At 40.8% G+C, this 13,054-nt stretch overlaps 1 protein-coding gene across 1 annotated transcript in view; it reads left to right on the plus strand.

Moving 5' to 3' along the window:
* SLC2A9 (solute carrier family 2 member 9) overlaps positions 1-13,054 on the plus strand; it is a 593,533-nt gene that overhangs the window by 357,550 nt on the left and 222,929 nt on the right. Inside the window, exon 11 of the mRNA XM_077477785.1 lies at positions 3,328-3,403. Within this exon, the coding sequence (XP_077333911.1) occupies positions 3,328-3,403 (76 nt within the window). The remainder of the gene's footprint in view (positions 1-3,327; positions 3,404-13,054) is intronic.

A 13,054-nucleotide genomic window follows, 5' to 3' on the forward strand; every position in this document is an offset into this window, starting at 1 on the left:
ATTGACCCATGTCCCCTGGGGTAGGAGCCAGGTCCCCAAACCCTTTTTAGGACAGTATCTTGCATATTAGCCGTTAAAATTAGCACTTTTCATTTCGAACGTTCGAGTCCCATAGACTTCAATGGGGTTCTAACGTTCGTACGAATTTGGGGTCCGTTTGAAAGGTCTGGTGCGAACCGAATACTAGGTCAGCCTACAAATACCTACACATGTCTGAGGAGAAATCCAAAGTGCTTGATGTAAATAAAGTTCAGGTCTACCTTTCTCGTAGATCACTAGGGATGAGCCAAACACCTCCTAGTTTGGTTTGCAGCAGAACATGCAAACAGGCAAAACATTTGTTCTAACACATGAACACCGTTAAAGTCTATGGGACATGAACATGAAAAATCAAAAGTGCTAATTTTAAAGGCTTACAGTATATGCAAGTTATTTTCAAAAAAAGTGTTTGGGGACCTGGGTCCTGCCCCAGGGGACATGTACAAATGCAAAAAAAAGTTTTAAAAACTGTGTTTTTTGAGAGCACTGATTTTAATAATGCTTAAAGTGAAACAATAAAAGTGAAATATTCCTTTAAATTTTGTACCTGGGGGGTGTCTATAGTATGCCTTTAAAGTGGCGCATGTTTCCTGTGTTTACAACAGTCCAAGAGCAAAATGACATTTCTAAATTACATTTCTAAAGGAAAAAAGTAATTTAAAAGTACTCGCTGTACCCCCACAGTCCATTGCCAGACCCTGTACATAAAAAAAACATTACTGACCCGCCTCCATGGGAGGCTCCCCGCCGTATGACACATCTTCACTTTGACAGTCCTTTTATAACTGAGGGCGGGGCTGAGGGTGGGGATGAGGATGAGGCCCTTGTCCCGATCAACATAGGCACAAGGTGTTTTGGGGGGCTACCCCAAAGCACCCTCCCCATGTTGAGGGCATGTGGCCTGGTACAGTTCAGGAGGGGGGAACTCTCTTGTCCCAACTCTTTTCCAGTAGCCTGCCAAGTTGCGTGCTCGGATAAGGGTCTGGTATGGATTTTTGGGGGGACCCACGCCATTTTTTAAATATTTTGGCACAGGTTTCCCCTTAAAATCCATACTAGACCTTAAGGTTTTGGTATGGATTTTGAGGGGGACCCCCACGGCATTTCTTTTATTTTGGCATAGGGTTCCCCTTAACCGGTTCCCGACCAGCGCACGCCGATGTACTTCGGCAGAATGGCACGGGCAGACATATTGGCGTACAGGTGCGCCCAATCTTTAATGCCGCCCTGCCATCGCGAGCACACCGCCGGCATGCTGGTCGGGACCCCCGTGAGTCCGGTCATGGGTCCCGCGGACTCGATCGCCACGGGCATACCCGCGATCGTCTCACGGTGTGGCTGAACAAGGAAATGCCGTTGTAAACAGCATTTCCCCATTCTGCCTAGCAACTAGTGACACGGATCTCTGCTCCATGTGATTGGAGCAGAGATCAGTGTTCACTAAATTAAAGCCCAGCCCCAACAGTTAGTAGCACACCCCTAGGAACACTTAACCCCTACACTGCCACCCACTGGTTAACCCCTTCACTGCCAGTGTCATTTACACAGGAATCACTGCATTTATATAGCAGTGATTGCTATATAAATGACAATGGTCCCAAAAATGTGTCAAAAATGTCCGATGTGTCCGACATAATGTCGCAATCAAAATAAAAATCGCTGATCGCCGCCATTACTAGTAAAAAAAAAATATTAATAAAAATGGCATAAAACTATCCCCTATTTTGTAAACGCTATAACTTTTGCGCAAACCAATCAATAATCGCTTATTGTGATTTTTTTAAGAATATACGTATCGGCCTAAACTGAGGGAAAACAATTTATTTTTTATATATTTTTGGGGGATATTTATTATAACAAAAAGTAAAAAATAATGCGTTTTTTTCAAAATTGTCACTCTATTTTTGTTTATAGCACAAAAAATAAAAACCACAGGGGTGATCAAATACCACCAAAAGAAAGCTCTATTTGTGGGAAAAAAAGGACGTCAATTTTGTTTGGGAGCCACGTCGCACGACTGCGCAATTGTCAGTTAAAGCGACGCAGTGCGGAATCGCAAAAAGTGGTCTGGTCTTTGACCAGCAAAATGGTCCGGGGCTGAAGTGGTTAATATCCATACTGGACCTGAAGGGCCTGGTATGGAATTTGGGGGGACCCCCACACAATTTTTATTTTTTTTTGGTTCAGGGTTCCCCTTAATATTCATACTAGACCCAAAGGGTCTGGTAATGGACTGTGGGGGAATCCCATGTCATTTTTTTCAATGACTTTTATGTGTATTGCTGGGACTGACAATTCATTATAGCCGGGAGTACTTTTAAATTACTTTTTTCCTTTAGAAATGTAATTTTGCTCTCAGACTGTTCTAAACACGGGAAAGATGCCTCAATTTACAGGCTTACTATAGACACCACCCAGGTATGAAATTTAAAGGAATATTTCACTTTTATTGTTTCACTTTAAACATTATTAAAATCACTGCTCCCGAAAAAAAAAACTTTTAAAACTTTTTTTTGCATTGATACATGTCCCCTGGGGCAGGATCCAGGTCCCCAAAAACTTTTTATGACAATACCATGCATATAAGCCTTTAAAATTAGCACTTTTGATTTCTCCCATAGACTTTTAAAGGGTGTTCCACGGCTTTAAATTTGCCGCGAACACCCCAAATTTTTCGCTATTTGGTGAACAGCCAAACCCCCGCTGTTCGAGTCGAACCAATCAATATACACCTATTGCAATTTTTTTTACCAAAAATATGTAGAAGAATACGTATTGGCCTAAACTGAGGAAAAAAAATGTTTTTCTTATACATTTTTGGGGGATATTTATTATAGCAAAAAGTAAAAAATATTGGGTTTTTTTCAAAATTGTCACTCTTTTTTTGTTTATAGCGCAAAAAATAAAAACCGCAGAGGTGATCAAATACCACCAAAAGAAAGCTCTATTTGTGGGGAAAAAAGGACATTAATTTTGTTTGGGTGTAATGTCGCACGATCGCGCAATTGTCAGTTAAAGCGGTGCAGTGCCGAATCGCAAAAAGGGCTCTGGTCAGGAAGGGGGTAAAATCTTCTGGGGGCTGAAGCGGTTAATGGTGTTCCAAAGGTTGCAGTGAGGACTCTGTGCAGGCTGCTTACATTTTTTACTACATTTCATGTTTTCTATAACATAGAACATCTTCACCTTTTGAGTTCAGGTCCACTTTCAGTACTTTGGTAACTTCAGTAATTATCCTTCATGCGTTCTTTAAATGCTAATATATTAAAACCTCTGATATTTTATTTACAGGATCGTGCATCATGGGTACCATACATTAGCATAGTGTGCATTCTTGGTGTAATCGCATCATTTTGCATTGGACCAGGTAAGATACATCTGCATTATTGAGGAACTGCTGACACAAGCAACAGTTTTATTTAAATTACATTACTATACAGGCTGTTTATATTCATTGAAAGAAATATGAAGTTTGCTAATGCCATTCATTTTTAAAGGGATTGTACATGTATAGGAAAATTAACTCAAGACGTTTCTATTCAAATGATTTGAATTTCTGAAAATAAATTTAATGTTAGATAAACCGGATACAATAAGAAAACATATCATTACATTGTTCCAAAATATAATGTGTTTTAAAATTTTATTAAGGTATTATATCCAAACTTGGATATAATTTGGACATGTAAATTTGGACTGATATCAGTAGTTACTTTCTGGCTTGGAATATGTTTCAGAGACTTTGGTTGTAAGATTTCTGCTTTTGAGCTTTCTACTCCATCCATAAAAAGGCTAAATCTATTTGATCTATTTTATTATAGTGAAAATGTAGCTTGATAAGGCTGGTTTCTGCAGCACTAAAGGGAGGCCGTCTGTCTTTACACGCACATGAACTTTAATGGCATCCCAGTCTTAGTCCGTAGGGCTCAATTTTGAGTTGGCCCACCCTTTGCAGCTAAGCAGTTGTAGCTGCAAAGGGTGGGCCAACTCAATATTGAACCCTACAGACTAAGACTGGGTGCTATTAAAGGTCATGTGTGCGTAAAGGCAGGCGTCCCAATACTTTTGGCAATATAGTGTATATAATGGGGGAAGTGCCAGAAAAAGAAAACATTCAGCCAATAGCTCGTTATTACCCTGTGAGAGTAATGTGTGCTCATAGGGTACTAATTTGGCATGCATATTGGTACTGGCTGTAACTAATATTGTTCCCTGCTGGTATTTTGTCCTGTTCATTAATCATGGGAATATATTAAGGACCAGCTTAAAGCTAAACTTCAGGTAGATAGGAAAGATACAAACTATTGCAGCGGTATGTTCATTTTTACAGTACATCCGGAAAGTATTCACAGGACTTCACTTTTTCCACATTTTGTTAGGTTACAGCCTTATTCCAAAATGGATTACATTAATTATTTTCAAAATTCTACAAACAATACCCCATAATGACAGCGTGAAAGAAGTTTGTTTGAAATCTTTGTCAATTTATTAAAAATAAAAAATGAAAAAAATCTCATGTACATAAGTAGTCACAGCTTTTGCCGTGACATGTAAAATTGAGCTCAGGTGCATCCTGTTTCCACTGATCATCCTCAATATATTTCTACAACTTGATTGGAGTCCACCTGTGGTAAATTCATTTGATTGGACATGCCTTGAAAAGGCCGACAGCTGTCTGTATAAGGTCCCACAGTGCATGTCAGAGCACAAACCAAGCCATAAAGTACAAGGAATTGTTTGTAGACCCCTGAGACAGGATTGTATTGAGGCACAAATATGGGGAAGGGTACAGAATTTTTTTTGCAGCATTGAAGGTCCCAATGAGCATCATCTGTAAATAGAAGAACCCAATGGTCACTCTGACAGAGTTTCAGTATTTCTCTGTGGTGAGAGAAGAAAACCTTCCAGAAAAACAACCATTTCTGTAGTACTCCACCAATCAGACCTGTATGGTAGAGTGGCCAGACGGAAGCCGCTCCTCAGTAAAAGGCACATGACAGCCCACCCGGAGTTTGCCAAAAGGCACCTGAAGGACTCTCAGACCATGAGAACCAAAATTCCCTGGTCTGATGAAACAAAGATTGAACTCTTTGGCCTAAATGGTAAGCGTCATGTCTGGAGGAAGCCAGGCACCGCTCATCAACAATACCATCACAATATCATCAACAATACCAATACAATACAATACCATGCCAATACCATCCCTACAGTGAAGCATGGTGGTGGCAGCATCATGCTGTGGGGATGAACTGGGAGACTAGTCAGGATCGAGGGAAAGATGAATGCAGCAATGTACAGAGACATCCTTGATGAAAACCTGCTCCAGAGTGTTCTAGACCTCAGACTGGGGCGAAATCTCATCTTTCAACAGACCAACAACCCTAAGCACAAAGCCAAGATAACAAAGGCATGCCTACGGGGCAACTCTGTGAATGTCCTTGAGTGGCCCGGTGGCCAGAGCCCAGACATGACACCGACTGAACATCTCTAAAGAGATCTGAAAATGGCTGTGCACAGAATCTCCCCATCCAACCTGATGGAGCTTGAGAGGTCCTGCAAAGAAGAATGGGAGAAACTGCCCAAAAATAGGTTTACCAAGCTTGTAGCATCATACTCAAAAAGACTTAGATCTGTAATTGGTGCCAAAGATGCTTCAACAAAGTATTGAGCAAAGGCTGTAAATACTTATGTACATGTGATTTTTTTGTTGTTTTTTTTTTTAAATAAATTTGCAAAGATTTCAAACAAACTTCTTTCACATTGTCATAATGGGGTATTGTTTGTAGAATTTTGAGAAAAATAATTTATTGAATTAATTTTGGAATAAGGCTGTAACATAATAAAATGTGGAAAAATTGAAGCCCTGTGAATACTTTAACCACTTGCTGACCGGCTCACACCGATATATGTCGGCAAAGTGGCATGGGTGCACAAAACAACGTACCCCTACATCACTGCGTCATTACTAATAAAAAAAAAAAATAATAATAAAAATGTCATGTCCCCTATTTTGTCCCCTATTTTGTAGACGCGATAACTTTTGCACAAACCAATCAACATACGCTTATTGCAATTTTTTTTACCAAAAATATGTAGGAGAATACATATCGGCCTAAACTGAGGAAGAAATTAGTTTTTTTATATATTTTTGGCGGATATTTATTATAGAATATTATTTATTATATTGTCCATTGGTCAAAGCCATCCATAACTCTGCCCCTTGCTACATCACTAGCCTAGTCCCAAAATACCAACCAAGACGTTCTCTTCAGTCATCCCAAGACCTCCTGCTCTCTAGCTCCCTTGTCACCACCTCCCATGCTCACCTTCAGGATTTCTCCAGAGCTTCTCCCATCCTTTGGAACTCCCTACCCCAATCTGTCAGACTGTCCCTTAATCTATCTATCTTTAGGCGATCCCTGAAAACCCTTCTCTTCAAAGAAGCCTATCCTGCTTCTAACTAACACTATTTTACTTCCTCCATCAGCTCATCTCCCCACAGCTATTACCTTTTGTATCAATTGCCCCTTCCTTTTTAGAGTGTAAGCTCTAACGAGCAGGGCCCTCTGATTCCTCTTGTACCAAATTGTAATGTAGCTGTAATGTCTGCCCTCATGTTGTAAAGCACTGTGCAAACTGTTGGCGCTATATAACACCTGTATTATAATAATAATAATAATAATATAGCAAAAAGTAAAAAATATAGCTTTTTTTCCAAAATGTTGGCTCTTTTTTTGTTAATAGCGCAAAAAATAAAAACTGCAGGGGTGATCAAATACCACCAAAAGAAATCTCTGTTTGTGAGAAAAAAAAGAAGTTCCTTTTGTTACGGTACAACTTCGCACGACTGAGCAATTGTCAGTTAAAAAAAAGCAGTGCCGTATCGCAAAAAAGGGCTTGGTCAGGAAGGGGGTAAATCCTTCCGGGGCTTAAGTGGTTAAGGGATGCACTGTACATCTTTTTTTTTTGAAGCAAGCATTACAGCAGAGTTTGGAAGGTGCGAGTCAGTTGTGCTGCAGTACTTATGTGTTAATGAGGAAAAGGCTGATAGGAGGAAAGAGCAGAGTGACAGGTAGAATAACTCATCAGTGTGCTGCTTAATTTTGACCACCCAATCACAAGCTCAGAGAGGGACACGACCCGTAAGTGTTACCTAACTGCAGCAAAAAACAAACCAAAACAAAAACAGGTTTAGCTGTTTCCCTGGAATTTAGCTTTAAATCTGTATTTTTGTAGAGCCAAAGAAAGCCAGCCAGAAAAGACAAAATTATAGATGATTCCCATGTGTATCAGTTTAATTTAAAATCACCTTAAGGTTTTTTCATATTAATTCCTTATAGGCTTCTACATGAATAAATAAATTCAAATCTTTAAAACTGTAAAACAAAATGTAAAAAATAATTCTTCAGTTTTTCCTGCATGCATTGATTCCCTCCTGAGGTTCCTGCAATATTTAAATCTAGAATTAAAGTGGTTGAAATCCCTTACATATACCCAGTGAAGTGACTGGCCTCCGGTGATACACAGATGAAACAAATCCTTCTACATAAGTTGTACCTGTTTATCTGCAGTCTTCTCTCTTCTACTTCTACTTCTAAACGTGCACATTTAAAAAAAAAACTTGTTTTATTGAGATTTACAGTTCAGAGATTCACACAAAAATAGAATAAGGAAAAAAAAAAAGAAGGTAGAACCAGCAACATAAGTACTGTAGGGAAAGTAAAATTACAGATTTATGTTTATCCCACTGCTAATATTAAAGAGGAAGTAAACCCTGATGGGTTTACTTCTTCTTTGTCTCCCTGCAAAGGTAAAGCATAATGGGCTACTATGCATCGCATAGTAGCCCATTATGTGTCACTTACCTGACACAGGAGCCAGCGATGTCACCGCTGTCCCCTGTAGCACGGAGCGTCCATCTTCTTCCGGGTGTCGCTGCTCCAGCCACTCACATCGCTGGAGCAGCGATGACGTCACTCCTGTGCATGCACGCGGGAGCTGCCACTAACGGCATGCTGCTAACGGCGATAGTGCGCCTGCGCGCCGCTGTCTACGACGCATGCACCGTAGACAGCGGTGCCTGTCTTTTTGTAAATATCTTCTAAACCATGTAGGTTTAAGAGATATTTCTTGGACCTACAGTTAAGCCTTAATCTAGGCTTACCTGTAGGTCAAAGTGTGTTGTAAAGGTTTACAACCACTTTAACCATAATGATAGCACAATTCTTCAAGTAGCAAACCACCATTATCATGTTTCCCTGAAAATAAGCCCGGGTCTTATAGTCATTTTGGCAACAAAAGACATAGGAGGGCTTATTTTCGGGGTAGGTCTTACCATGTAAGGTGCTGTCTTCTCTCGCCCTGCTAGACAGGAATCCCCAGTGTGAACTGAGTTAAAATGCTTGTAAAATCCTATAATCCACTTTATTACAATAGTATATAATGTACAATATGTGTGTTTATGTAATATAATTGTGCCAAATACCTTCGTTATAGCACCACTCTACACTTCTGTGACCTGCCGGAGCTCTCTTCTCCACATTTATATTACAGAAACACACATTGTACATTATATACTACTGTAATTTGAGTTGGTAATAGGATTTTACAAGTATTTTAAATTAGGGTTTATTTTCGGGGTAGGGCTTATATTGCAGCCCTCCTGGAAAACAACGCTAGGTCTTATTTTTGGGGTAGGTCTTATTTTCGGGGAAACACGGTTTATTCAAATAGCCCATTCTGTTATAAATATTATTGTTTCAAATAAGTGACTAAGATTTAAATGTTTCTCCTATAGTGGAAGCGTGGATGAGTAGTTAGCTTTCATGTACAAGTACAACTTTTAATCCATAAGGAAATAGAGTACTTAACATGGACATCCAGAAGAAAAGATATAAAAATAAAAAGAAGGGAAAAAGGTTAGAAAAAGATAAAGTAAAATGAACCATTAACAATAACAGTAAGATAAGATCTTTGTTATTCTTGAAATTCCAGTGGATTATATTTTTTAAATGTTGTTGAAATTTTTACCTTTCACTAGTAAGGATAGACTGTAAGGCACTAGGAGCGAGGTTATTGAATTTTATTTTGCCTAGGGAGGTAGACAAATGTCCTTTTGTGTACCATTCAGTATATAGTAAAGGTGACATCAGCTTTTGACAACGGAGGTTATTTACTAAAAGCAAATTCACTTTGCACTACAAAAGCACTGTAAGTGCAGTCGCTGTAGATCTGAGGGGGACATGCAAGGAAAATAAAAATCAGCATTTTAGCTTGCACACGATTGGATGATAAAATCAGCAGAGCTTCCCCCTCATTTCAGATCTTCCCCTCAGATTTACAGCGACTGCACTTTCAAGTGCACTTGCAGTGCAAAGTGGAGTTACCTTTCATAAATAACCCCCACAATGTGTAACTGTTCTGAGATATCCATCTTTTGGGACCAAATCCAAATTTATAGTCATACTATATCAACTATTCATATCACCAAGGATCCTATGATATGTCTTTTTGGGTATCTCAACCCTTCCACCTAATCTGGATCATTAAGATCAACGACGATACCACCTTGTATATCAATATGTTTATTGAAGACGCGTAGAGCCATACTAAAAACGTGGACATTACCTATTGCTCCCAAAGTAACTATGGTGAAGAAGGAACTGAAATCCTTGATGCATATAGAAAAATTAGACATGATAACTCAAGCCTTCAACCCTACTAAACGATTTTTCAATAGATGGCAACATTTTATACAACACTCAATGGGGTTGATTTACTAGGCAAATCCACTTTGCACTACAAGTGCACTTGGAAGAGCAGTCGCTGTAGATCTGAGGGGAAGATCTAAAATCAGGGGAAGCTCTGCTGATTTTATCATCCAATCATGTACAAGCAAAATGCTGCCTATTAATGCTGCCTATCGGTGCCCATCAGTGCCGCCTATCAGTGAGGCATATTAGTGCCACCTATCAGTGTTCATCAATGCTGCCTATCAGTGCCCGACAGTGATGCCCATCAGTGCCACATATCAGTGCTCCTCAGTGCTGCCGATCAGTGCCTATCAGTGCTGCCTATCAGTGACACCTATCAGTCCTCATCCGTGCCCCCTATCAGTGCTAACCAGTGCAGCCTATCGGTGACACCTATCAGTACTCATCCATGCCGTCTATCAGTGCTGCCTAACAATGCTCATTAATGCTGCCTATCAGTGCCCATCAGTGAGGCCTATTAGTTCCACCTATCAGTGCTCATCAATGCCGCCTATCAGTGCCCATCAGTTATGTCCATAAGTGCCACATATCAGTGCTCCTCAATGCTGACTATCAGTGCTCAGCAATGCCCCCTATCAGTGCTAATCAATGCTGCATATCAGTGCCACTTCTCAGTGCTCCCTATCAGTGCCACCTATCAGTGTTCATTAATGCTGCCCATTAGTGCCGCCTATCAGTGCTCATTAATGCCGCCCATCAGTGATGCTTATCAGTGCAACCTATCTGTGCTCATCAATTCCCCCTATCAGTGTCTATCAGTGCTTCCTATCAGTGCCCATCGGTGAAGTGTGAAGTGTTAAGCTAAGCAGCTGAATTTGATCATTCAGCTACTGGGCTTCACACTTCCCATGGTGCACTCATCCATGCCACCTATCAGTGCCCATCAGTGCCACTTATCAGTGCTGCCTATCAGTGCCACCTAACAGTGCTCCTCAATGCTGCCTATCAGTGCCACCTAACAGTGCAACCAATCACAGCTCATCAATGCCCCCTATCAGTGTCCATCAGTGCTGCCTATCGGTGCCCATCAGTGAAGTGTGAAGCTAAGCAGCTGAATTTAATAATTCAGTTACTGGGCTTCACACTTCCCATGGTGCACACAGCGGTAGAGTTACGGGAGGAGCTAATTGTGTCTCTCCTCTCCCATCCATACAATGGAGAAGGGAGGAAGAACTGTCAGTGCAGGCTCTGGGCTGTAGGAGAGAAACTCTCTCAGCTCTGAGTCTTGCAGCCAGCAACCCCGTTGGCCCCCATACAGTTGCTGGTACCAGGGCCTGATCGCAAGTGCGACCTTTGCGACCCTGGTAGTTCTACCACTGCTAAGCGCTCTTAATTGAGAAAAGTTCACACTATAGAGGGATATGCTTTGTTCATATTTCATACAAAGAATTACCGCTCTAAGGTAATGACTTCTCCCAAAACAGCTGTCTCCACAATCCCACAGGGTGCTGGCTCTGTTTGCAACCGGAACTGAAGTAGAAAAGATGTAGCTGGATAGCCGCACTCCAAATTATTCAACTTTATTTCAAAAATGTAATTAAAATGTAATTAAAATCATAGCATCTAGGCTGGCAAACAGACTAACTGCACAGCCGCTGACATGTTTCACACCGAACACGGTGCTTAGTCATAGCTCTGAGCTATGACTAAGCACCGTGTTCGGTGTGAAACATGTCAGCGGCTGTGCAGTTAGTCTGTTTGCCAGCCTAGATGCTATGATTTTAATTACATTTTAATTACATTTTTGAAATAAAGTTGAATAATTTGGAGTGCGGCTATCCAGCTACATCTTTTCTACTTCAGTTCCGGTTGCAAACAGAGCCAGCACCCTGTGGGATTGTGGAGACAGCTGTTTTGGGAGAAGTCATTACCTTAGAGCGGTAATTCTTTGTATGAAATATGAACAAAGCATATCCCTCTATAGTGTGAACTATGCTATGATTTTAATTACATTTTTGAAATAAAGTTGAATCATTTGGAGTGCGGCTATCCAGCTACATCTTTTCTACTTTGTTCATATTTCATATCTGAGATTTCGGTATTGACCATAAGTATGTAGACAGGATGATTGTTCATTATCCAAGCTGCCTAGGTAGGAAAGGGTTAAAACTTTCTCTACATTTTGCTGGCTATTGCTAGGCTCTGCCTTCCACCCTGCATAGTAAATAAATTGGGGGATGGCTCTGTTTGGGGGCTTTTTGCTGGGGCCTGCATGGGAAGAATCGGGAGGCCAAGCTTGATGAAATAGCCACTAGAAACATTTAGAATGTACTTTAGACTAAGCCCTTGTACACACAGTCGGAGAATCCGTCAGGATGTGTCCTATCGGACCGTGTTGTCGGATAATCCGACTGTGTGTGGTATGCATCGGACTGATTCCGTCGGAATATCCGTCGGACCCAATTTTCCAACTGGTCCGATCGGACATACTCCGATCATGTGTAGAGAATTCCGATTGGACAAAGTGCCACGCATGCTCAGATCAAATTCCTGCACCAAAGCTATTGGCTACAGCCTGAACGTAGTCCCGTCGTAACGAAATAACTTCATCTCGTTCTGAATTATCGGATTTTCTGACAACTTGGTCCGACTGTGTGTATGTAACAATTTCGGACAAAATCCGTCAGACAAAATCCAACGGATTTGGTTGGCAGAATGTCCGACCGTGTGTACAGGGGCTTGACTTCCTGAGCCAGGACTCTACCTCTTATTGACTCTCACCTTTGGGAAGGTAGGCACTGGGCAGCCTGGATCTAGTTAATGAAAGCAAAACCATACCCCAGCTCGACTTTTGTATTCAAGGTCCAAGGGCCGGAGACCAGTGCTCTGGCTGGGATATTCAGTCTCCAGTACAGACAATCCATAGTAAATGAAGCTGGCCACTCAGTGCATTCTTCAAGGTGAATCTTTTTGTCTAAATATAAAATGACACAGTATACAGAGTGTTTCGGGCAATACAATTGATATATTATTATTAGCCGAAACATGTTTGAAGTCGGTATATTGTGTCATTTTATATGTAGCCCCTAAAAGATTCGCCTTGAAGAGTACAATAAGTAGCTAGCTTAATTTGCTATGGATAGCCTGGGTCTAGTTAGTCAGGAATGAACTGTATTGCATTGTTGGACTGTAATACCGAGTTGTCCAGTAAAGTCTGTTCAACTGATTTGTGCCTGGTCTGAATTTTTTCAAAAGGGGAGCATGGAGGTACATGGTGTATCTAATAGAACAGGGCCTGTAAAGCA

The sequence above is a fragment of the Lithobates pipiens genome, unplaced genomic scaffold (assembly GCF_037356315.1).
Source record: "Lithobates pipiens isolate NorthernLeopardFrog02 unplaced genomic scaffold, aLitPip1_a1.2 Scaffold_13, whole genome shotgun sequence".
Taxonomy (NCBI): domain Eukaryota; kingdom Metazoa; phylum Chordata; class Amphibia; order Anura; family Ranidae; genus Lithobates; species Lithobates pipiens.